Here is a 26,449-nt window from a genome sequence, read left to right as displayed (position 1 = left end):
GATGAGGGAGGGTGGGAGGGAAAGAGAGATGGAGGGAGCGAGTGTTTTAAAAGCAATTTCTGCCCATAAATGAATATTTTGAAAATGGGCGCAGCAAAAAGTAACATGTTCTCTGGCATGTTCTATTTTATCTTAAAATAATTGATCGGAAGGGTGTGATTTTCAGTCAGGACATCTGTATCATTCAGTCAGTGAGCTGTAGATGTGGAAGCCTTGACAGTAATCAAGGCACATTAAGATGGCGCGAAAAATTACCCATGACCTACTGTGGCTTTGATCTTTGCTCGGGGCTTCATGGGCGCTCGCGCACGTTACGTACCATGTGGCGTGGTGGATGCGAAGTTGCTGCAAGTTGAGGCATCAGATGCGACAAGATTAGAAAGAATGGGGATTAAAAATGCAAAATGGCTTCTGCATGATCTGGTACTAAAAGCAGGAAGCAACCGATCAAACAGCAGAATACAAAGAGATGGCAATGAATGCATTGTCAAGTAAGGTGCTTAGAAGACATGTCAATTGGTAGCAAAGTTATGCATTCTTATACTCTTACATGGGTATGACCACACATTAAAAACAAATATTTTTTTCAGCAAAATGGCACCACATAAAAATACTGATTTCCTCAGCAAATTACTGATTTTCAGGTATTAGAATACTGAAATGCTCTGACAAAACTTGGCCGCACAGCTTTATATTACAACAATTGTTGTTTCAATTAAATCCAGCGATCGTTTAATTCCAAACTAAATGTTATGAGCTTCTGTTTTTACAGACTCGACAGCAACTGGGGATAAGGCATTATTCAGCCTTGAAGAGAAATCAAAGTCTTCCAAGAAACGAGTCCACTATCATAAATACACCAAAGGTGAGAGCATAGCACTTTGTATCCTGTTATTCCTATTAATTATCCTATTAATACTTAATTTTCAACATTCTCTATTAAACTTTGATATCTTAATTATTACTGATAATTTTCTAACCAATGGATATTTTACATGTGTCTTGGAGCATCACCTATGATTTCAAAGAAGTACCAAGTTCAAATTTATTGTCATGTGCTCAAGTACAGTGATGTACAGGTACAGGTGCACAATCTTTTATCCGGAGTTCCGGAAACCGAAAAGCTGCGAAAACCGGACATTTTTTCCAGGATGTCATCTGCACACCAAAGCTCGCGTTTGGCGCCAAACTTGACCCGAAACGACCCACGGTCAACCCAGGTCTGTACTACTGTAGCGGCTGCCTCCTCCCCGGAGACCGGGGAGACACTTAAGCATCTGTACATCATTGCTTAAATGTTAGTCAGTTAGGTTGGAGGGCTTTTATGTGAGAGGGGAGGGGTGGTGAAGGGGGAAACTTTAATTCTTAGTCCCTGACCTGGTCGGAGAGGCGGGGAGCGGGCAATGCCTTACTGGGTCGCCGTGCAGTAAGCTCCGGAGCGCTGTGGCCGCCGACTCCCAACATCGCGGAGCTGGGGCTGCGGGCGTCCGGCCGCGGGCGGCACCGGTTGTATCTCCAACCCCGGCAACTCTACCCCTGGCTGTGCGGCACTCCAAATCCAGCGCCGCCCGATGCCGGACGCCCGCAGCCCCAGCTCCGCGATGTTGTGAGTCGGCGGCCACAGCGCTCCGGAGCTTATCGCACGTCGACCCGGTAAGGCATTGCCCGCTCCCCGCTGGTATCCCAGCGCTGCGACGCCGCCGACTCCCAACATCGCGGAGCTGGGGCTGCGGGCGTCCGGCCGCGGGCGGCACTGGATTTGGAGCGCCGCGCAGCCAGGGGTGGAGTTGCTGGGGTCGGAGCTCCAACTGGCGCCGCCCGCAGCCCCAGCTCCGCGATGTTGGGAGTCAGCGGCCACAGCGCTCCGGAGCTTACTGCACGTTGACCCGGTAAGGCATTGCCCGCTCCCCACCTCTCCGACCAGGTAGGGGACTAAGAATTAAAGTTTCCCCCTTTACCCTCCCCCCACCACATAAAATCCCTCCAAACTAACTGACTAACATTTAAGCAATGATTTACAATGATTCCCCGGTCTCCGGGGAGGAGGCAGCCGCTCCAGACTTTTCAAGCTGCCCGCGCTACCTACCTAATCTACGCTAAAAATCTTCTATTCGGAAATCCGAAAAATTCCGAAATCCGAGAAGTGTCTGGTCCCAAGGCTTTCGGATAAAAGGTTGTGCACCTGTACTATAAAATACCTTGCTTGCAGGCGCATGGACTCGGCCGAACAAACATAAACAAATTGTACGTAAATTGCCCTTTTAAGATATGTTGTAATTTGGCTGTAGTTTTCCTAGAAATATAGAGCACTACAAGCATTTCTGCTAAAGATATGTTTTCTCAAACAATTGATTTTCTTTGTTTAGTTTTTAGTTTGTTTAATTTGCAGAAAGAAGAAGATGGACATGTTAAAAATAACCACACAGTGTATTTCATAAATATATAGTTTGACAAGAGAACGGTGATATATTCTCAAAATAAATTGCTACTCCATTTTTGAGAGAGATAGATCATTTTACACCATCTGCGGTCTGGGTTGCTATTTTGTGCTCAGCTGTAATCTCAACAAGGAAAATCAAATAATTAATTCAATCAAACTAATAAGTCAAAGCTCCATAGCACTGCTGTGCCGATGGGGATCCATATTTCCAATTTCCCCTCAAGGGAATCTCCTCAACAATTAAGTAGTCAGCTATAGAAATATTAACTTTAAGCTAGAGGTTGCCTATGGTTTGTTAGGAAATTATAGGTAGATTGATGTGTCATTAGTTTCCCTCAATTTTGCACCAGTTGGATTTAGATGAACATTGCTGCAGCCTGTTCGATCACATTGTTCTGCTAGTTACTCTTGATCGTGTTATTAGAGTGTGAAGGCATTTATTTAATAGGTCCAATGTTAACTCCAATTAAAGCTTATGGTGCCCATAGTGCATTTTTGCAATTGGTCTGAACGAAGACCACAATTCATTTTTAGTTTCATGTTTTACGTATTGTAGTCATGGGCAAAATCAATTTAGTTTACCAGCCTCCATTGTTCTTTAGTTTGAAAGGGCTGAGTCTCATTAGACTCTTCAAATTGGCTATGCTTTTTTATCCCTCTGTTCTGTCCAAAGATGATTTTGGAAGTGGATCCTGATTGGAAGGAAGCAATTGGTTAGTTTTATTGTCATGCTTAGTTTAGTGCGGAAACAGGCCATTCAGCCCACTGAGTCCGTGCCAACCAGCGATCCCTGCACACTAACACTATCCTACACACACTAGAGACATTTACAATTATACCAAGCTAATTAGCCTACAAACCTGTACGTCTTTGGAGTGTGGAAGGAAACTGGAGATCCTGGAGAAAACCCACACAGGTCAAGGGGAGAATGTACAAACTCTGTACAGACAAGCAACCGTAGTCAGGATTGAACCCGAGTCTGGTGCTGTAAAGCAGCAACTCTACCACTGCGCCACCTACCGTCCTCCAGTCTTAGCTATCTTTGTTTATCTCCTTATCGTAGAGGAAATCACTAGACTGGCACATATCCTTTTTGAATTAGTTTTTTTTAATTGATTCATAATGGTTTAAAAATATTATTAGATTCAATCCTTGACAGTCCTACATGATAAGAATTATGGATAAATTACTAACTAAGCGACTCCGAGTTCTGTTTGATATATATTACATATGAAGAGTTCAGGATAGTTCTTATGATATTGGACCAAAAACCTGAAGGCGTGTAAGAAGGAACTGCAGATGCTGGTTTAAACTGAAGATAGACACAAAAAGCTGGAGTACCTCAGCGGGACAGGCAGCATTTTTGGAGAGAAGGAATGGGTGACGTTCAGGTAGAGACCCTTGTTCAGTCATGAGTTCATGTTTCATTCTGTCAAGCTATGACTTAAGTATTAAGAAATCTAATTGTGAATTGGCAGCAAGGGAAAAAAGATTAGGACTTGCATTTTTGTTTTTAACTAAAATAGCTGGTTCACTAATCTGTTGGGAAGAAAATTTGTATTTTCTATGATCGTTATTTGACACATAATGCCTTTAAATTATAATAACTTAAAGAGAAGGTTAGCATCTCCTTGAGGAAAACAAGAATTGACATTAAATGTGGCATAATCCATGTTGCTCATGTCCTAAGCAAATAATGTAAATATATTTTTCAGAGGGCAACATTCAGCTAGTGATGTTGTTGCCTCTTTACAAAATGTTACAACTTTTAAGCCTCGCCACAACATAGGTAGTACGTAATTGCAGTGTACTCGTGGCAAGGGCGGATCTATGGTGAAACAGTGCTATTTCAAAAACACTGAGCGCTGTTCCATTGTTACTCTTAATTTTATGTATTGTTCGATCAGTCACCATTTTTCTTAGCTGTCGTGCCAATAATTTGTGCGGTCTGTCTCCGAATTCAAAGTGTTTTTGATTGGTGTATAAAAACGCCTTGCTTATTTTTGCTATTGATTATATTGATATCTTAAATTTGCTATTTTCCTATGTAAATCGGGGAGGGAGAAAGTGCGTTATCCTTGTCCGATTGTTAGATTTGTTTTTCTAATTCTTCTATTTTTATTGGATTTTTTCTTGCAATTTCGATTACACATCCCCTCAAATAGGCTTTAAAGGCCTCCCACAATGTGGCAGGGGTGGTTTCTGGGATATAATTTGTTTCAAAATAAATATTAATTTGGGTTTTTTAATATTCACAAAACTCTTTTTCAGTTAGTAGCTGCGAGTTCAGTCACCAGGCTCTATATGATGAGGTCATGTTCTCCAAGTACAGCGAAAAGTGAGAGGACTGTGATCTGAGATCCCAATATTGTGATATTTAACATTTGTTGTAAAGGGTATTAATTTAATATCTACCAGGAAGTAATCGATTCTACTGTATGAGTTATGTACTGAGGAGTAAAAAGAGTAGTCTACCAGCAGGGTTGTCGATGCGCCATACACCTGAAAGACCCATACTTTTGAGGATCGTATGTAGGAAAAGCTGAACAGAGACCTGTTGTATTATTTACTCCCACCCCCATCATTGAGATATATATATGTGTGTGTGCGTCTCCATCTATTTATTCATCTATTTATTTATTTATTTATTTATTTATATGTTTTTACAAACATGCCCGCCCATATTGTTTGTATGATACTCAAATGTTCTGTTTTGATATGTACATTTGGAAAAAAAGAGCTTGGATCTGGCAACATAATCTGGACCCATTTTTTGATTGCTCAATAAAATTTATTAAGTTATAAATCCATGATGGGGGGGAAATAAATAAATACGCTGAGCTGCTTACTCCCATGTGACAGTGTTTCCTATAAAGATAATACTTCCAGTGGACGATTAAATCTTAAGAAGTGGGAATTCTGAACCCATTTTGAACCTTTGTAGAAAATGCTCAAAGGATTTCATTTATTCCTTTGTGTTCAAGTCCCTAAGTTTTGTACATTGTTTGAGGATAAAGCAGCTTCCCAGCTTTTGTCTGGAAACAAAAGGAAATGTTAGCTTTTGTTAAATTTCCCACAACACCATCGGGCTTCTTTTGTTTGATAGGTTGTGAAAACATTTTAGGTGACCATCATATGTAATAGTATTGGAAGGTCAACAATACAATTGTAACTTTATTTTGCGTTGTTACTTATTTTATCACTTTTCGATGTCTCGATGAGCTCCTTAAATTGTAAATTTTTGGTTTTGTTGTACACCGTTGCTATGATACAAATATCCCTTGATCATTAACAAACAAAAAAACTACAGGAATAACTTGGAGGGTTAGGCAGCATCTGTGGAGGCAAAAGGATAGATGATGCTTCGCATCGAGAACTTGGATCAGGACACTTCCAAATATTTAATTTGTAGAAATGATTATTTTTGGAGCTAGAAATGTTGTTGCCAGGTGCAACCCACATATTATATTAATCTATGATTGTGGTCAAATAAGGTGATTTTGGCCTTTCTGATTTGGTGGAGATCTGGTAAATTCAATTGAGTTTGACCAATTTCTGTATAATTTCTAATTACCACTTTTGTTTGCAATTGAATGATAGGAAAGGACCTCTCTTCTCGAAGTGCAACTGATCTTGCCTGTGTGTTTGGAAAACGCATCAAACAAATTAAAGTATCCAATGATGATGAAAAAGATATAGAGGTAAGGAATTTATGTATGTTTATTGATTCTACCATTTTACTAAAATAAAAATGGTAGAATTGTTTATTTCCATTTTCCATCACTTTTTTGAAAAATATGTTGCAGTCATTTAGCCAAGAGTTCATTCCTGACTTAAAATGCATATTGTGGAGTAAAATCAGTTATGGTGTGCATATGGGTGAAAGAGGGGAAGTGAAGATTATATAACATTTATGAGTAAAAAGAATAGTTAAAGAAGCTTGGAAGATAAATTATTTATCATTGAACATAGTTAAGATGCAGACTTGTCCGGAAATATCATGATTTGGTTTGGGAATTGCTCTGCCCAGGACAAGAAGGCTCTGCAGAGAGTAGTGCGTTCGTCCGAACACACTATGGGAACTTCACTCGCCCCTCTGCAGGATTTATACATCAGTAGGTGTAACTCCAGAGCCAATTAGATCATGGGAGAGCCCTTCCACTCCTGCAACGGACTGTTCCAGTTCCTTTTTCCTTCCTCCCACATTATGTAATATGTAAAATAATATGTGGTTTTGTTCCATTCTGTTGTAGTTTGTTGTTTGTTTGTTTTTTGCACAAAGTCCATAAGCATTGCCACTTTTCATTTCACTGCACACCTGGAGTATTGTGTACAGTTTTGGTCTCCAAATTTGAGGAAGGACATTCTTGCTATTGAGGGAGTGCAGCGTAGGTTCACAAGCTTAATTCTCAGGGTGGCGGGACTGTCATATGTTGATAGAATGGAGCGACTGAGCTTGTATACTCTGGAATTTAGGATGAGAGGGGATCTTATTGAAACATATAGGATTATTAAGGGGTTGGACACCCTAGAGGCAGGAAACATGTTCCTGATGTTGGGGGAGTCCAGAACCAGGGGCCACAGTTTAAGAATAAGGGGTAAGCCATTTAGAAAGGAGATGAGGAAAAACCTTTTCACACAGGATTGTGAATCTGTGGAATTCTCTGCCTCAGAAACCAGTGGAGGCCAATTATCTGGATGTTTTCTAGAGAGAAATAGATAAAGCTCTTGTAGATAGCGGAGTCAGGGGATATGGGCAGAAGGCAGGAACGGGGTACTGATTGTGGATGATCAGCCATGATCACAGTGAATGGCGGTGCTGGCTCGAGGGGCCGAATCCCTACTCCTGCACCTATTGTCTCGCAAGCAAGGAGGAGATATTTCCAGCTAACAAAGCACTTTATATACAATTATGTTATTAAATGAAGCACGTCTACAGAGGATATAATTTTCAAAGGATTTCCAAAACACAGGTACAATAAGAGAAAAAACTTACCAATGAGTTGCAGATGAATAAGTCGTCTGCCGATGAAAGAAGCTGAAGAATGCATTCTGCGACTTTTCTCCACAAATCCTAACTCATCCTCACTGCCTTCTAACATTTCTATTATTTTTCTACACCTGCATGTAATCCGTTGTTTCCCAATGTTCCTCTTGACAATGTCATGATGGAAAAAGTGTACTTGTCAAAGGCTTATCTGAAATAATGATATTGAATCTTGAACCTCGGTCAGCTTCTGCTGCTGTGTTAGAAAACTACGGTCAGTAATAAGCCTTTTGGGCTTGGATAGTCAATATTCACCACAGGTGCTCATCTAAGCAACCTTATTTTCATTTGTGTTAAAGACAAATGGGACCTTTGACATTTAAATATGGTTTGTAAACTAACACAGATTTTTGGAAACCTACAATTTTTTGAAAGTTGATAGTGTTTGAAAATACTGGTGAAATTACAGTTGCACCTTCTGAGATGCATATCGCCTGGATCTATGTGTATATTTCCAATTTTTCTTTTTACTTTGCGGCTCGCAGGTTTGTGTAAAATGAGAAACTACCAAGTATAGCTTCCATTGCTTTCTATCAAACTGAAAATCCTGAAGCCCATAGGTTTTTCCCCCATTTACTTCAGGCACCATTTCCTTCCTGTTATAGCTGTGTTTCCTGATGTAGCATTATCGCTGGAGATAGTAATATATAGTTTGGCAAAGACCAGTCATAAGCTTTACAGCTAAACAATATGTCCCTGAAAAAGGATCAAGTCTGGGAATGGCTTCACTTCTCAGATTTAGGCGCACTGAGTTCATTTAATTCAAACTGTTCGCCTGTGATGTCCAGTGCATCTTATTGCTCTGAGCTATATGCCATTTTGGAATAATACAACTGACGTTGAACTCTCAGCTGAGACAGGTTGTTTTTAGAAATAAAAACAAGCAACTGGACTGTAATTCCTTTGTGGTCCGCTTGATTTTGCTGGCATGGCATATTTGTTGTTGAAATGAAACACTGTCAGGAGTGCAATCTAATAATCTCAAGCACTTAAATCCAGTTGTATAGTGTATGAGTGATAAAGTAGTATGTTAGTTCTAATCAGCTGAATGAATTGTTTTTATTAAATATATACAAGGTTTGCATTGAAATCTGTTGATGCTTTTCCTGACACTAACCAAGTAAAATCACATTATCGCAGAGGAGCTCTTTCAGGAGTAAAGAACATTGAAACGGAAGGTTTTATGTTTATTCATCTATTATGTATTTCTATATTATTTTGTTCTCCACAGTATTTATTTGTGTTCATAGTCATAGGAGCAGAATTAGGCCATTCAGCCCATTGAGTCGACTCTGCCATTCAATCATGGCTGATTATCTTTCACTCTCAACCCCATTTTCCTGCCTTCTCCCCATAACCTCTGACACCCTTACTAATCAAGAACCTTTATAAATCTGTAATAATGAAAAGGAGATTTAACACGCAATCAAATTTTGTTTACATAAGATATAAAAAAAGCATGAGTTTAATTTGGAGATACAGCGCGGAAACGGGCCCTATGGTCCACCGATACCGCACCGACCAGTGATCCCACAAACTAACACTATCCTACACACACTAGGGATAATTTACATTTATACCAAGCCAATGAATCTACAAGCAGGGAGAGCATACAACCTCCGTACAGACAAGCACCTGTAGTCAGGATCGAACCCGGATCTCTGGTGCTGTAAGGCAGTAGCTCTATCACTATGCCACCGTGCCATCCTTAATGTGTGTTAACATTTTTGGTTTGGGTATTTCTCCCTTTAACGTAGTTTGATAGGTAGTAATGTAGATATTATAGGTGCTCAAGCTTTGACCCATGAGCATCTCATCTTTCATGAGCCTGCAAAAAGGCATGCTGTTCATTTGTGAAGACAATACAACTTAGTGCAAATGTGTCCATGTTCAATAGCAAACAGTTTTTCAAGGAATATCAAAAGATAAATGTGGTATTGGTTTATTATTGCCATGTGTATCGACATACAGTAGAAACATTGTGTGTTATCCAGTTAATCATACTTTACAATCAATTTATATACAAATTCAATAGGTAGCGCAATAATAACTACCAGAGCGTGCAATATCGTTTTAAAACATTGTAGTGTAAAGTGACAGAGAAATGTCCAGCATCCACAATGAAAGTGGGTTGGAAGATTAGGACTACCCTCTTACCTTATGAGAGAACTGTTTAGTGGTCTCATTACAGAGGGGAAGAAGCAGTTCTGGAGTGTGGTCGTACATGCTTTCAAGCTTTTGTAGTCCAACAAGAGAGGGGAGGAGGGAATGACCGTGTTGAAAGAGGTCCTTGATTATATAAGGTAGACACAAAATGCTGAAGTAACTCAGCGTGCCAGGCAGCATCTCTGGAGAGAAAGAATGGGTGACATTTCGGGTCGAGATCCTTCAGACTGATTATATAGATGGTATATCCTTGATTATATAGGCTGTTCTCCTGATGCAGCGTGAAGTGTTGTTGAAGTTGCTTCTGGGGAGACTTGTATGTGTGATGGGACTCGGCTACATCCACAACTCTGCAATTTCTTGTGGTCTTGGGCAGAGCTATTTACAAACCAAGTTGTGATGTAATTCAAAAATATGCTTTCTATAGTGCATCTGTAAAAGTAAGAGCTGTTGAAGACATGTCAAAGTTCCTTTTATGTCTGAGGATATAGAGGCGTTGGTGTGCTTCAATGTGCTTTGTCCAGAACAGATTTTTATAAGTAAGCAAATAAGTAGGTTTATTGGCCAAATATTCACATACAAGGAATTTGCCTTGGTGCTCCACCCACAAGTAACAACATGACATACAGTGTCAGTGAGGGAGTGGCGGCGCCTAACGGCAGTGGCTCGACTACAGTCGTCTGTCTTTTTTTATTTTTGTCTTGTTAAATGTATGTCTTGAGTTTTTTTTAGTTTTTTTTTAGCTGTGTATATGTAGGGGGTGGTGGGGGGGGCTGTGGGGAAAACCGTTTAAATCTCTTCCCTGTGCGGGGACCCGACTATTCCCTGTCGGGTCTCGGATGTCGTTGGGCCTAACATAGTGGAGCCGGCGGCGACCTCCGGCCGGGACTAACCTGGGGGCTCCAGTTGCAGAGCCAGCGGAACTGACATCGCGGAGCTGGCCAACCTCGGAGCGGGAAGAGCTGTGGTGGTGTGCGGCTGCGACCCGACTTTGGAGTTCGGAGGCACCGGCCGCAGACCCGGTGGACGGGAACATCGGGAGCTCCAAGTCCCTGGAGGGAGACCGCTTTTCCGAGCTCCGTAACGGCGACCTCTCCCGCTGGAATCGCGGGTTTAAGGACATGGAGCCGGGGCCTAACATCGCCCGGCGTGGCTTAAACGGCCTCAGGACTTACCATCGCCCGCCAGGGGCTTTAACATCGGAGCCCCAGTTCGCCTCGACACTGCAGCTGGACTGCTGGACCACGGGAGAAGGAACAAAGGGAAGAGACAAAGACTTTGCCTTCCATCACAGTGAGGAGATGTTGGAGACTCACTGTGATGGAGGTTTATGTAAACTGTGTTAAGTGTGGGTCTTGGATTGTTTTGTAATGTAAAAAACTAGAAATTATATTTCGTTCAAACCTAGGTTTGAATGACAATAAATGCATTCTATTCTATTCTAGTTACAAATGACTCAGAAAACACTAAACATTAATAATAATAAAACATTAATGATAAAACACCATTGATCAAGCATGTGAACCAACAAAATACTAGATCAAAGGGAGGCTACAAATTTTTGACTGTTGAGTAGAGCAATTACTCGTGAATAAAAACTGTTTTTATGTCTGGCTGTGGCAGCTTTGACAATCCGGAGTCGCCTTCCAGAGGGAAGTGATTCAAAGAGTTTGTGGCCAGGGTGAGAGGGGTCAGAGATAATCTTGCCTGCTCGCTTCCTGGCCCTTGCATCAGGTTCATCAATGGAGGGAAGGTTGCAGCCAATAACCTTCTCTGCTGATCGGACGATTCGCTGCAGCCTCCAGGTGTCGTGCTTGGTGGCTGAGCCAAACCAGATCATGATGGAGAAGGTGAGAACAGACTCTACGATGGCCGTGTAGAATTGGACCATCATTGCCTGTGGCAGATTGTGCTTCCTCAGCTGCCGTAGGAAGTACATCCTCTGTTGTGCCTTTTTGACTGTGGAGTCGATGGTTGCTCCCCACTTAAGGTCCTTGGAGATGATAGTTCCCAGGAACTTAAAAGACTCCACAGATGTGACTGTGGTGTTGTTGATGGTGAGTGGGGTGAGGGGAAGGGGAGCTCTCCTAAAGTCTATAATCAATTCCACTGTCTTAAGAGCATTGAGCTATAGGTTGTTGCTACGGCACCAGGACGCCAGCTGTGACACTTCCTGTCTGTAGGCAGATTCCGCCCCATCCTGGATCAGCCCAATCAGGGTTGTATCGTCCACAAACTTGAGAAGCTTGACAGAGGTGTCTGTGGAGGTGCAGTCGTTGGTGTAGAGAGAGTAGAGGAGAGGAGAGAGTACGCAGCCTTGCGGTGCTCCTATGCTGAGCATTTGCGGTTTCGAGATGTGCTTTCCCAGCCTCACATAATCTCAACCAACTATGGGTTTGGTTGAGATTATGGTATTGAAGGCAGTGCTGTGGTCAATGAATACGAATCTGACATAGATGTCCTTGTTATCCGGATTTACCAATGATAAGTCTCAGAATACAATTGTTGTTGCCTTGTTGCTGCCCATATCTGTTCTCACAGTTCTGCTTTAACAGTTTATCATGCAAGTAATTTTCATGCAACTTACATAAACGGACTACTGACCGACATCTACTACAAACCCACTGACTCCCATGGCTATCTGGACTACACTTCTTCCCACCCTGTTGTCTGTAAAGATTCTATCCCTTACTCCGAATTCCTCCGTCTACGCCGCATCTGCACCCAGGATGAGGTGTTCCAAACCTGGGCATCGGCGATGTCCTAATTCTTCAAGGTTCCCCTCTTCGACTATATGAGGCTCTCACCAGGGTCTCCTCTATATCCCGTAGCTCCGCTCTCACTCCCTATCCCCCACTCGTAACAAGGACAGAGTCCCCCTTGTCCTCACCTTCCACTCCACCAGCCGTCACATGCAACAGATAATCCTCCAACATTTTCGCCACCTCCAACGGGATCCCACCAATGGCCACATCTTCCCATCTCCTCCCCTTTCGGCTTTCTGCAGAGACCGCTCCCACCGTAACTCACTGGTCAATTTGTTCCTTCCCACTCAAACCACCCCCTCACCTGGTACTTTCCCTTGCAACCGCAGAAAATGCTCCACTTGTCGCTTTACCTCCCTCCTTGACTCCATCCAAGCAGTCTTTCCAGATGAGGCAGAGTTTCACATGCACCTCCTCCAACCTCACCTATTGTATCCACAGATGCTGGTTTAAACCGAAGATAGGCACATAAAGCTGGAGTAACTCTTCAGTCTGAAGAAGGGTCTCAACCCGAAACGTCACCCATTCCTTCTCTCCAGAGATGCTGCCTGTCCCACTGAGTTACTCTAGCTTTTTGTGTCTATTATTATTATTGGCGATTGCTGATCGGCGTTAACTCAGTGGGCCTGTTTCCACACTGTATCTCTAAACTAAACTAATGGACTTCAAAAGGGAAACATGAAGCGGCATTAAAAGATAAATAGTACTAATTTTAAGGTGGGGATACAGCAAAAGGGAAATCTCAAATAAACATCCATAAATCCTTGAAGATATTGGTAGTTCAGAAAGCATGTGGAATGTCTTGTAAATAAGAGTAGCAAATCCAAAAACGGGAACCAGGTTGAACCGTTGCAAATCACTAGTTAAGCAAATGGAGAACCGTGCACAATTTCTGGGTATCAGACTTCATCAAAAAGCCTTGGAATAGTTTTGCTTAAATACTACCATGGAAGTTTTTCAGTTATGAGGCAAGATTGTTAAAGTTGAGATCACAGGCGTGGTGGTCCCAGTTGCTTTGAGTCCTGGGCAAGGTGGTGCAAAAGATGATTGGCATCCGATGGGGCCTTGCACACCAGCCTGTGGGTGAAGTACTCTCTGCGAAGCTTGGCGGGTGCGATACCTGCGAGCACCAGCAGAAGATCCGTCAGAGGTCTAGTCCATAGTAAAATGTGGTACTGACCACTATTGCTAATTGACTAAATTTGCATCTGTCAGTTAGCCTTCAGCCTAACAGGCTTAGCTTCACAATGATGCCTGTTTAAGTGGTTTTTTTCCTCTCTTCTCTAATCAGGAGCATGTAGGGTATTTTGGACCCTTCTACTTTTGCCTGAGTGTAGCTGAAATTAAAAAAAGTATCTTATATTGCGCATTTAAGCAAAAAAATAATAATTTGGGTTTATGTGACTTTTCATTTTGATTGTGCAGTCAATGTGAAATGATGTGAAGAATTGCAGTAAGGTATTTAAGCATTGGGCTGCAGGAAATATCCACTTTGGCCATTGTTATTGAAGCAAATTGCAAATATTTGATGAATGAATTTACCCATTTTTAAAATAGACATCCCCTTTAAATTGTATGTGATATCCTTGCAGGGATTTTCAAATTCAATAACACATCTAACTGAAACAAAAGGAAAGAAGGAAGCATTAAGTTGTGATTATGAAGTCTCATGTTTTTATTTATAATTTCTATACAAGACCTCCAAATGTGTGGAATTCAGCTGTGCATTCTTATGTCATGCTAGCTTCCTATTTATTGTGTGAGAAATTATTACCCTGGACAATGATTTATAGTTTCTTTGGGAAAAGGAAAATCAATGGAATACAATAAGCAAAATATCAGAACATTCTGCTTAATAAAAATACATCTGAATTTGACTTCTCTAATGCACAAATACAACAGCCATGGTTATAGAATTTTAAATCATTTTTTCCATTAATTTAACATATTATAACTGGCTGATTATTAACTATATTAATTGCCCTGATTTTTATGAAATGAAGATGTATATTCCTCTGCTAATCACACTCCCTGCTCTGCCCTCAACTCTAGGGAGCAATAGCCATTTTTCATCTAGTTTTGTACTGGAGCTGCATTAAAGAAATATAAAAAAACATTGCTGTTCAATGTTTCTAGTCCCTCACCACTGTAAAAAAAAACTTACACCACTCCATTAAACTTTCCCCCTCTCACATTATAGCAGTGCTCTCCAGTGTTCAACATTTCCACCCTGGAAAAAATATTCTGACGATCTACCCTATTTATGCCTCTCATAATTTTACATACCTCAATCGTCTCCCCTCAACTTTATCGATGAAGCCAATCATACTATACACTGCCTTTACCATTCTATCTACTTGTGCTGCCATCTTTAGTGCGCCATGAACTTGGAATCCAAGATTCCTCTGTACATCAATGCTGTTAAAGGTCTTACCATTAACTGTATACTCTCTCCTTGCATTCAACCTTCCAAAGTACACCTCACACTTGCTCAGGTTAAACTCAATCTCCCCCTCCCTCTCCACCTCCAGGTCAAAACTCTTCTTCAGACAATCACAAGTACTCTCACTGACGAGAATTCAGTTCAGTCTGAAGAAGGGTCTCGACCTGAAACGTCATGTATTCCTTCCCTCCAGAGTCGCTGCCGGTCCCACTCCAGGTTTAATCAGAACGCTGTCAGTTTAACGCGTGGGAATTTAAATGAAGAGCTGTCGGCTGCAGCACATAGAAAATAGGTGCAGGAGTAGGCCATTCGACCCTTTGAGTCTGTACCTCCATTCAATATGATCATGGCTGATCATCCAACTCGGTATCCTGTACCTGCTTTCTCTCCATACCCCTGATCCTTTTAGCCACAAGGGCCACATCTAACTCCCTCTTAAATATAGCCAATGAACTGGCCTCAACTACATTCTGTGGCAGAGAATTCCAGAGATTCACCACTCTCTGTGTAAACATTTTTTTCCTCATCTCAGTCCTAAAAGATTTCCCCTTTATCCTTAAACTGTGACCCCTTGTTCTGGACTTCCCCAACATCGGGAACAATCTTCCTGCATCTAGCCTGTCCAACCCCTTAAGAATTTTGTAAGTTTCTATAAGATCCCCTCTCAATCTTCTAAATTCTAGCGAGTACAAACCGAGTCTATCCAGTCTTTCTTCATATGAAAGTCCTGACATCCCAGGAATCAGTCTGGTGAACCTTCCCTGTACTCCCTCTATGGCAAGAATGTCCTTCCTCAGATTAGGAGACCAAAACTACGCAATACTCCAGGTGTGGTCTCACCAAGACCCTGTACAACTGCAGTAGAACCTCCCTGCTCCTATACTCAAATCCTTTTGCTATGAATGCTAACATATCATTTGCTTTCTTCACTGCCTGCTGCACTTGCATGCCTACTTTCAATGACTGTTGTACTATGACACCCAGTCTCGTTGCATCTCCCCTTTTCCTAATCGGCCACCATTCAGGTAATAGTCTACTTTCCTGTTTTCGCCACCACTATGGATTCTAAATGTAGCGCTACTGGCTGGAGCGCTATTGACTTTACACATAGCGCTATGGGTCACAGACTGTTTGGGAAAATTCTCGTATAGCATTGTGTCTTTGGAATTCTCTTTCTCAGTAGAAGATAAGCTTTTGATTATTTTTCAGGCAGATTGTAGAATTCTGGATAAGCCTAGTGGTGAAAGGTTACCAGTGGGATTGCAGTTACATTGGGATTGGCCTTGATTTTACAGGATGGTGGGTGGGCTCAAGGGGAGAGTGGGAGAGGATGGGGAGGGAAAAGGAGGGAGGGAGGGAATAAGAGAGGGAGGGAGAAAAAAAGGGAGGACGAGAGAGGGAGATCGGAGAGGGAGAGGGGGAGGGGAGGGAGAGAGAGGGAGGCATCCTAAATGGCTTCTACATCATTTGGTGCTAAAAGCAGGAAGCAGCCATTCAAATAGCAGAATACAAAGAGATGGCAATGAATGCACTGTCAAGTAAGGTGCGTCGAAAACATGTCAATTGGTAGAAAAGTTATGCATTCTTGTACTTTTACATGGGTATGACCGCACATTTTTTTTAAACCATTTTTTTTCCAGCAAAATGGCACCGCGTATATACTGATTTCCTCAGCAAAAGACTAATTTTCAGGTACTAGAATACTGAAATGCTCTGACAAAACCTGGCAGCTCTGCTTCTGACAGCACTCCTCTGTCTGCATCTCCTCCAATTTTGATGTCGTCAGAAAAAACACTCGCCAACCCATCCTGTTTATGTCCAAGTCAAGTATATATTATTACAAATAGCAGAGATCTAAGCACAGATCCTTGCGGAATGTCACTAGTCATAGACCTCCAACCAGTATATATACTTTCCATCACAACCCTCTGTCTTCCATCTTAATTTTCTGGATCAGCCTACCATGAGGGACCTTATCAAAAGACTTTGTATGATCCATTATACAACAACCACTGCCCTACTTCACCCTTTGTTGAGCATCACATAGTAATTATTTCTAAAGTAGCTGGAGCTCAGAAGATGCAAGTCTTCTCGCATTGTTCACATCTTTGTTGATATCTTTCATAATAAGATGCTCGTGTTTTCACAAATGAAAAGTTTCATTAGCTTGCTGCTTTGAACATATCCCCCAAGTTTCAAGCATTGAACAGTGGATTCCCGTAAATTACAATTTGATTGATTTGGAGCAACCCATGTATAAGGCAACCATAGTGCTAAAATATTTTTGTTTTCATAATGAGAAATAGCAGATTTAATCACATTGGTAATCAAATTTATTATAACAGTACCCACATTTTTATTGCAAAGTTAAACAGATTTACTAGAAGTAGAACTAGCATTAGAACTGTCTTAGAAACAGATGTGATGCAATAGAAATCGGCATGTGTGTTTCATAGATTGTAATCAGCATAGATAGTTGTAGACAACTCTAGGGGCACTGCACTGGCAGCAGCCTCTGCCTACAGTCTGTCTGTCATTTCTATCTTTCAGTTAGTCCAAAGTCTGTTTTAGGGGGAACTTTAACTTTTCTATGTGGGGGAGGGGGGCAGGGTAAGGGGGAAACAGTCTCCCAGTCTCTTCCTGGCGGGGACGCGACTATTGCTCCGAGTCGCGTCCTCGCCCCCCCACCTTGCGGCCTACCAGCTAGATCGGAGCGGCCTTTCCTGCCGGGGACCGGGAACCGGACCGGGGCTGCTACAGCGGCGGTGCAGCGCTGGAGTCACCGCAGAACGGGCGATGCCTACCTGGGTCACCATTTGGAGCTCTGGAGCGCTGGGCCACTGCTCCAACATCGTGGAGCTCTGGTGCGGAGAGCTTCCAACGCGGGCGGCGCTGAACAACATCGTGGAGTCCTGGGGCGCCTTGCAGAGGGTCTCCAGCAGCAGTCTCCACCCGGCGCGGCCTGTGGACTTTGGAAGCTGCCGACTCCGGTAGGAGGGGGGGCGACTCTGTGTCCACGCCGCTGAGGACGTCCCGCGGCCTCGATGTCGGACTTGTATCACCCCGGCGAGCGGTCCTGGACATCGGGCCGTCCGTAGCTGCGACTGTGGAGGGCACGGGGAGGCCCTGACCACGGGGAACAGTGGAGGAACAGACTGACTTTGGTGCCTTCCCACACAGTGAGAAACGTTGATTCTGCTGTGGGGATGTTTTATGTTAAATTCTATAGTGTGTTGTGTTCTTTATTTTTATTGTATGGCTGTATGGGAATTTCATTTCACTGTGCCATCTGGCACATGTGACAATTAAATGTATCTTGAATCTTGAATCTTGAAGAATGATACAGTGTGGAAACAGGCCCTTCGGCCCAACTGGCCAACATATCCCACCTACACTGGTCCCACCTGCCTGCGCTTGGTCCAAATCCCTACAAACCTTTCCTATCCATGGACCTGTTTGACTGTTTCTTAAACATTGGGGTAGTCCCAGCATCAACTACTTCCTCTGGCAGAACCTAGGTCCTCTGGTCCTCGATTTCCCCAACTGTGCAAGAGACTCTGTGCATCTACCCGATCTATTCCTCTCATGATTTTGATACACCTCTATAAGATCACCCCTCATCCTCCTGCATTCCAAGGAATAGAGACCCAACCTACTCAACCTCTCCCTATCGCTCACACCCTCTAGTCCTGGCAACATCCTCGTAAATCTTCTCTGAACCCTTCCAAGCTTGACAATATCTTTCAAATAACATGGTGCCATGAACTGAATACAATATTCTAAATGCAGTCTCACCAACGTCTTATACAACTGCAACATGACTTCCCAACATCTATATTCAATAGGTACACAAAAATGCTGGAGAAACTCAACGGGTGGAGCAGCATCTATGGAACGAAGGAAATAGGCTTCCTATTTCCTTCGCTCCATAGATGCTGCTGCACCCGCTGAGTTTCTCCAGCATTTTTGTGTACCTTCGATTTTCCAGCATCTGCAGTTCCTTCTTAAACACATCTATATTCAATACTCTGTCTGATGAAGGCCAATGTGCCAAAAGCCTTTTTGACCACCTTATCTACCTGCAACTCGACCTTCAAGTAACCATGCACCTGCACTCCTCGATCCCTCTGGTCTACAACACTCCCCAAAGGCCTACCATTCACTGTGTAGGTCCTGTCCTTGAAAGACTTCCCAAAATGCAACACCTCACACTTTTCTGTATTAAATTCCATTGTTATTCCATTATAGATGCATTATCATTGTTAGATTTTATGCTTCGTAATGGAATTGAAAACACGCGAGAATGTGTTCCTTCATAATGGAACTGCCATATAGAGCGAGAAGAATAAATTACATTCATTGAGTATTTTGGAAGCCCCTTGAGAGTATCAAAAAAAAAGTAACTATCAGATGATAACTCCAAAAGGATTGTTTGGCTATGTCAGTAGCTACTTTTATTTGATAAGTTCATAGGTTTGAGTCATAGGCATATCAGCCCTACTATTTGCCAAACATTAGTTGAGGAAAATATAAGAATGGATTGTGACTGCATTTAGTAGGGGGAAGATTTAATCGGAACTTGAGTGGCAAATTTTTCCACATAGATTGTGGTGTGTATACGGAACAAATTGTCAGAGAAACTAGTTGAGGCAGATACAAGGAAATGCAGACGCTGGTTTACAAAAAAAAAAGACACAAAGTGCTGGGGTAAGTGAGTGGGACAATAGACAATAGGTGCACGAGTAGGCCATTTGGCCCTTCGATTCAGCACCACCATTCAATGTGATCATGGCTGATCATCCCCAATCAGCACCCCTACCATATCCCCTGACTCCGCTATCTTTAAGAGCCCTGTCTAGCTCTCTTGAAAGTATCCAGAGAACCGGCCTCCACTGCCCTCTGAAGCAGTGAATTCCACAGACTCGCAACTCTGTGAGTAAAAGTGTTTCCTCGTCTCTGTTCTAAATGGCTTACACCTTATTCTTAAACTGTGGCCCCTGGTTCTAGACTCCCCCAACAATGGGAACATGTTTCCTGCCTCTATTGTGTCCAAACCCTTAATAATCTTATATGTTTCAATAAGATCCCCTCTCATCTTTCTAAACTCCAGAGTATACAAGCCCAGCCACTCCATTCTCTCAGCATATGACAGTCCCCACTTCCAGGGAATTAACCTTGTAAACCTATGCTGCACTTCCTCAATAGCAAGAATGTCCTTCCTCAAATTAGGGGTCCAAAACTGCACTCCAGGTGTGGTCTCACTAGCATTGACTGAGAACATGGATAGGTGACATTTCAGGTTGGATCCTCCTATGGTGGGCGAGTGGGAAAAAGCTGGAAGAGAGATGGTGCGGTGTTAAGTCTGGCAAGTGATAGATGGATACAGAATACAATAACAACATTTAAAAGTAATTTGGATTGGTTGGTACATGGATAGGAACAGTTTAGAGGTATATGGACCAAGTATCGGCAAATGAGACCAGCTTAGAAAGGGCAACTTGGTTGGCATGGACATGTTGGGCCAAAGGGTCTCTTTTTGTGCTGTATGATTCTCTGGCTCAGCAAAGGTGAATTTGGTGGATTGGTTTTGCTGCTAGTTTTGCATATTGACTTGTGAGCAGTAGAGGGAGCTATTTACTGAATCCTGGAGTTTTACAAACAGATTAAAGATGATTGTGGTGTTTGTTAATTTAAAAGTACTAAATGTATTTGTTCTTTTATAGCATTTATTTATTAATCTGTCAAGAATGTAGGATGGCCTTTTTAATTGCATCCGTTCTATATTAGTTAAACCAATAGTGCTTGAAAGTGTTGATAGTAACAACAACTTAAGGCTACATACCATGCCTCTGCTTGTAAAAAAAATAAAGCATTCTTAAATATAACTGATTTTTGATTTGGAATACTTCATTTATTAAATAATTTATTCAATAATTACAGCATTTTAAAAAAAAATCACTCATCTGATAGCTTTACAAATGCTGGATATCTGACATTAAAAGAGAATATGCTGAGCATGTACCATAGCCTTGCCATTTTGTGACAAGTAGGGTATATAGGGTGGCACATTGGCGCAGCAGTGGAGTTACAGTGTCAGACGTTTGGGTTCGATCCTTACCATGGGTACTGTCTGTACGGAGTTGTATGTTCTCCCTGTGACCGCATGGGTTTTTTTCTGGATGCTTTGATTTTTTCCCACATTTCTAACATTGCAGGTTGATTGGCTTCTGTAAACTGTCCATCGTGTCTTGGATGGAGCTAGTGTAGGGGTGAGTTGGTCGGTGCAGATTTGGTAGGCCGAAGGGCCTGTATCTCTAAACTAAAACAAACAAAAAAGCTTGATCATATTTTAAGTGCCCCATAACGGTCACATTAATTCATCCAGTCTCACCCTATCAGGCTATTCCTTTTGCCCTGTGAAGTAGTGAACAATTTATCAGAGAGTTTATGAAATGCATTACAGAGGGATAATTTAAAATGTTATAGCATAGTAAGTTGTAATGGTGTGGTTGGATGTCATTTGTAATATGTTTTTGTAATGTATCTGGCTAACATTTGCAATAAACCCAGGTAGATGAGACTGGCAACGATGGGGCATCTTGGTCTGCCTGTTTCCACGCTGTATAACTCGGACTCTAAACAGAACCAAAAAAGGTTGACATGGTGGCACAGCGATAGAGTTGCTGCCTTGCAGCACCAGAGACTCCGGTTCAATCCTGACTACGGGTGTTTGTCTGTACATCATTTCTACGTTCTCCCCGTGACCTATGCAGGTTTTCTCTGCGATCTCGGCTTTCCTACCACACGCCCCAGGTTTGTAGGCTATTTGGCTTGGTACTATTGTAAATTGTCCCTAGTTTGTAGGGGTCGCTGTTCGGCAAGGATTTTAAACAAAAATCTAAAATGATCAAGGAAGCAGGCTGGTCATATAATTTGCGTAAATGATTACCTACTGGAGTCCCCTTATACTGTAATTCTTCCTACACAAGCAGTTTTGGTTAAGAAATTATAAATGTATTTATTTTAATTATTCTTTCAGTCAACATTTAATAATTTACATTTTAGTTGACGTTAAATTTGCATTACATTTTTGTGACTTTATGGTGAAGGGCTGAATTATTTTGCTATATATTTCTGGAGTCTCGAGATGAGCTTACAGATCAAAGATTAAGCTGGATGGAGTGTGGGGATCATATAAAAACCTGAGGAGCAGTAAACGGTAACAAATTTTCTGGTGAGACAGCAACGTGGCAAATGCTCAAAGCTCCCACAGAAATCTGCTGACATTCTTCACTTAAACAACAAAAACATAGTTCCCCATGTTTTCCCATCAGGTAAACAATGTTTCTGGGTGTATCTTTTCTGAATCTTTCACTTTCATTGGGCTTTGCTTATGCACAAAAAATATTTCCTTTCACCACTGCCTCATTGAGGCAGTGGTATTAACCACCCTCACATTTTGCCGTAATGGTCAGCAGCATTTTTCCCAACAATGCGACATTGGCAAACATTGACATGCTTCACCGCCTTTCTGTTCATTGCGAGAGGAGCCATATCTGGATTTTTTCTTGGTTTTTACTCTTTATAGTAACAATTATTCACAGTGGATGACTGATCTACATCTGAAAGCTTAGGAAAAACCCACTTTTAATCGGACAGTTGTGGCAGTTTCTTGGCGGAGACTTGCCCCAGGTACCTGTTCCTTGGGGCTTTGTTAAGCTCCACTGCAGAGCTGAAGGGAGAGGCTTTGATTTATCAGCAGCCCTTTGTTCCTTCAGTTTATCCGACCAGAAAGCAGAGTTTGCTGTAACGTGTCGCCATTAGAGACTGTACATTAGCTGAAATAAACCATCCTGCTCCCTGTGAAAAATGTCCTGTGATTGGTTAATTAATCAGTCAAAGGGGAATGACATGGCGCTTGGCTTGAGGGACCAGGCTGAAGTGGTAAACCAGCCTATTGATAAATGGATTGTTCCCGAATTCATATATCACAAATACTTTGTAATTTTTTACTTGAGTTTGCGTGAAGGCAGATTGCAGATGATGCTGCAGTTATTAAATCACTGCTACATTGAACTTTTTCAGGTACAGGAGGAAAACTGATGCCACAATACATCTACTGAACTTGTGCTCTGACTTTATATAACTTGTAGTTAACTGGCAAAGACATTTATCGATAACTTGTTGGTACCTTAACTGTGATAGCTTTAGATTATTAATAGTTACAATTTTCGAGGGCTCTATTCTATCTAGGATTTTCAAATATTTTCTGTGCAAGTGTTAGATCTGTGCCAGTCAAAAAATGTGACATCTGTAAATTTTAAAGCATTGGTTGAATGAAAAAAGTAATTTTCTCATTGCACATCAAATTTATCTGTTCATTTTGTTGTTTTCAGCTGTATCTGGTAGAAAATAATTGAGGCATTTCATAATTTTTCACCCTCAAATTGATGTTTTTTAAATTATTGTGATATAAATTGACTTGTGGTTTTTATCCTGCAAACGGTGCCATATTTTTCAAATTAGACGTTTAGTTGATTGATTATTTGTTTTTAATGGAATAACCTGCATTTTAAGTAGCTATACTACAGAATAATGCCTGTCAGATACACAAAATATTCTTCCAAAAATGGATTTTCAATAGTAGATTTTCTGCAATTTACAAATGTTGTTTGGGAGAAGATGGATTGATTTTTTAGTCTTGCAGTAAAAATGTTATATTATAGATTATGAATCCAAAATAGCTATAGTTGATCATATGTCCAAATATGGAAATTTGAAATGGGTTGATGAATATGTTGAACGATTGGACTGAATTTGTGATCTTAAACTACTAACTTAAAATATGTTTCTACCAAGACAATAAAGATGCCCTTCTTCCCCACAATCTAAAAAATACATTTCTATCCTGGAAACTGTTTAGACTTTTGATTTAGAACATTGGCACAATGTTTTTCAGCTGATTTTTCTGGCTGTGACCTAGCCAAACAGTTTCTTTGTATGACTGTGGAGAAAATAATCATTGAGTGAGTAAATCAGCAATGCTTCAGTACCTGGAGTGAAATAAACAAAAACTGAAGAGCAGGTGTTCAAAATGATTTAAAGAAAATTAGTTGCCAGTGGATTGCAGTTTTACAATGATATATAATCAATTATTATATAATCAAGTTTACCATTAAACTTGAATCAGCCAGTGGAGGTGTTTTATATAATTTTTGGATTTTCTCCCTGGTTCTGTAACCTCTTCTGGTTGTGCATCCTGGAGATAAATTCAAAGTGCCAAAGATACTTGGCAAAATTTAAGGAGAAAAGCGTTCATGGGCCTTTTAGCAGAAAAATAATTATTTGGTAATATTGATGAAAGTCTTCAAGTCAAGTCAAATTTATTCGTCACATACACATACGAGATGTGCAGTGAAATGAAAGTGGCAATGCTCGCGGACTTTGTGCAAAAAGCCAAACAAACAAACAACCAAACAAATTATAAACACAACCATAAACACACACATATTCTTTTACATATTAAATATTGGAAGGAAAAACGTTCAGTAAAGTTAGTCCCTGGTGAAATAGGAGTTTACAGTCCGAATGGCCTCTGGGAAGAAACTCCTTCTCAACCTCTCCGTTCTCACAGCATGGCAACGGAGGCGTTTGCCTGACCGTAGCAGCTGGAACAGTCCGTTGCATGGGTGGAAGGGGTCGCCCATGATTTTATTGGCTCTGGAGTTGCACCTCCTGATGTATAGTTCCTGCAGGGGGGTGAGTGAAGTTCCCATAGTGCGTTCGGCCGAACGCACTACTCTCTGCAGAGCCTTCTTGTCCTGGGCAGAGCAATTCCCAAACCAGATGGTAATATTTCCGGACAAGATGCTTTCCACAGCCGCTGAGTAGGAGCACTGGAGGATCCTCAGAGACACTCCGAATTTCCTCAGTTGCCTGAGGTGGTAAAGGCGCTGCCTTGCCTTACTCAAGAGTGCTGCGGCGTGTGATGTCCATGTCATATCCTCGGAGATGTGGACTCCCAGATATTTAAAACAGCTCACCCTATCCACAGTATCCCCATTTATCCTCAATGGTGTGTACGTCCTCGGATGATGTGCCCTCCTAAAGTCCACGATCAGCTCCTTAGTTTTTTTGATGTTCAAGAGGAGTCTGTTGTCCTGGCACCAGAGTGCTAGATCAGCCACCTCCTCCCGGTAGGCCTTCTCATCGTTGTCTGAGATCAGGCCCACCACCACAGTGTCATCAGCAAACTTAATTATTGAGTTAGAGTTGAACCTAGCCAAACAGTCATGTGTGTACAGGGAGTACAATAGGGGGCTGAGGACGCAACCCTGGGGCGATCTTGTGATCCGGGTGAGGGGCTTCGATGTATTCCCTCCCATCTTGACTACCTAGGGCCTGGCGGTGAGAAAGTCCAGGGCCCAGGCACACAGGGAGGTGTTGAGCCCTAATTCCAGTTCGCTTCAAATGTTAAGCCTACATCTCTTTCCATCGATGCTGAGTATTTCATGTTTCTGAAATCTGTAGTGTTTTGCTTTTCTACAATCAAGGCTGGAGAATGGGGTTGAAAGGGAAAGATAGATCAGCCATGATTGAATGGTGGGGTAGACTCGATGGGTCGAACGGCCCAATTCTGCTCCCTTGTATATTTATTTAATTCTGCCCTCTGCCGCCTCCTTGATTTCCTTTGGCCTATCATGTTGACCATTATGAAATAGATTAGTTATACCAACAGCAAATCTAATTTAATAAAATCTATACACAACTCAAACTCTGACCTTGTGCTCTTCCAGTTTGCATGGGTTTTCGCTACGATTTTTCGCCAGCTTACTCATTGTTCTCCTGTGCTGTGAGTGCAACAAGTTTCGTTCCGATCGATGGTATATTGTAATAGTTAATAAGGTTTAAAAATCGTAAAAAACGTGCATGCGCAGATTACTGTCAGTCGTTGCCACGCAGATTTGTCTCCTCTTCTGTCAGTCAGGAAGGGGCGTCGCCATCCCGGCACCATCGCCGCACTGATTTGCCGCATCCACTGTCAATCGGCTGGAGGTCGCCATGGTGAAGGAATGGCGCCGCTGCCCGAGGCGCTGTGGCCGCTCAGTACCTGGTGGAGAGTGTGGTGCCGCGGGACAAGCCCGGGGACTGAGCCTGGGCGTGGGCTGGAATGAAGGAAGAGCCTGGGTCCGGCGTCAGGGATGAGCCCAGAGATGAAGTCGGGGTCTGGGCTAGATCCCAGGCAGCGGCCGAGCTGAGGAGTCGTGCCCAAGGCCGGGGCCTGGTCAACGTGTACCAGTGCCTCTTGGGCCGCCGCCATCCTGCAGCACAGCCTATGCTTCCTGCTCTGTGGGCAGCTCTGGCTTGGCGAGCCTGGCTCCGTTGAGGCCCAGGTCCACGAGTGCTTCGACTGCCTACCTCCAGGGTCGGGCCGAATACGAAAACCAGGCCGAGTTCCAGGCCCTGGCGCTGCTCTACGACATGGGTAGGTGCTGAGGCAGGGAATGGGAGTGAGGGGAGGAGGATGAGGGAAATGGGGAGGAGGGAGATGGGGTGGTAGTGGGAGATGGGAGGGGGCAGTGCCGAGC

General features: G+C 42.4%; 1 protein-coding gene across 1 annotated transcript in view; it reads left to right on the top strand.

Annotated features, from left to right (window-relative positions):
• pinx1 (PIN2 (TERF1) interacting telomerase inhibitor 1) overlaps positions 1 to 26,449 on the top strand; it is an 87,500-nt gene that overhangs the window by 33,759 nt on the left and 27,292 nt on the right. Inside the window, exons 5-6 of the mRNA XM_055635521.1 lie at positions 773 to 865; positions 6,041 to 6,141. Of these exons, the coding sequence (XP_055491496.1) occupies positions 773 to 865; positions 6,041 to 6,141 (194 nt within the window). The remainder of the gene's footprint in view (positions 1 to 772; positions 866 to 6,040; positions 6,142 to 26,449) is intronic.

Source organism: Leucoraja erinacea, chromosome 5 (assembly GCF_028641065.1).
Source record: "Leucoraja erinacea ecotype New England chromosome 5, Leri_hhj_1, whole genome shotgun sequence".
NCBI lineage: Eukaryota > Metazoa > Chordata > Chondrichthyes > Rajiformes > Rajidae > Leucoraja > Leucoraja erinaceus.
The sequence above is the reverse complement of the archived record's forward strand: the minus strand, read 5'-3'. Positions and strand labels throughout refer to the sequence as shown.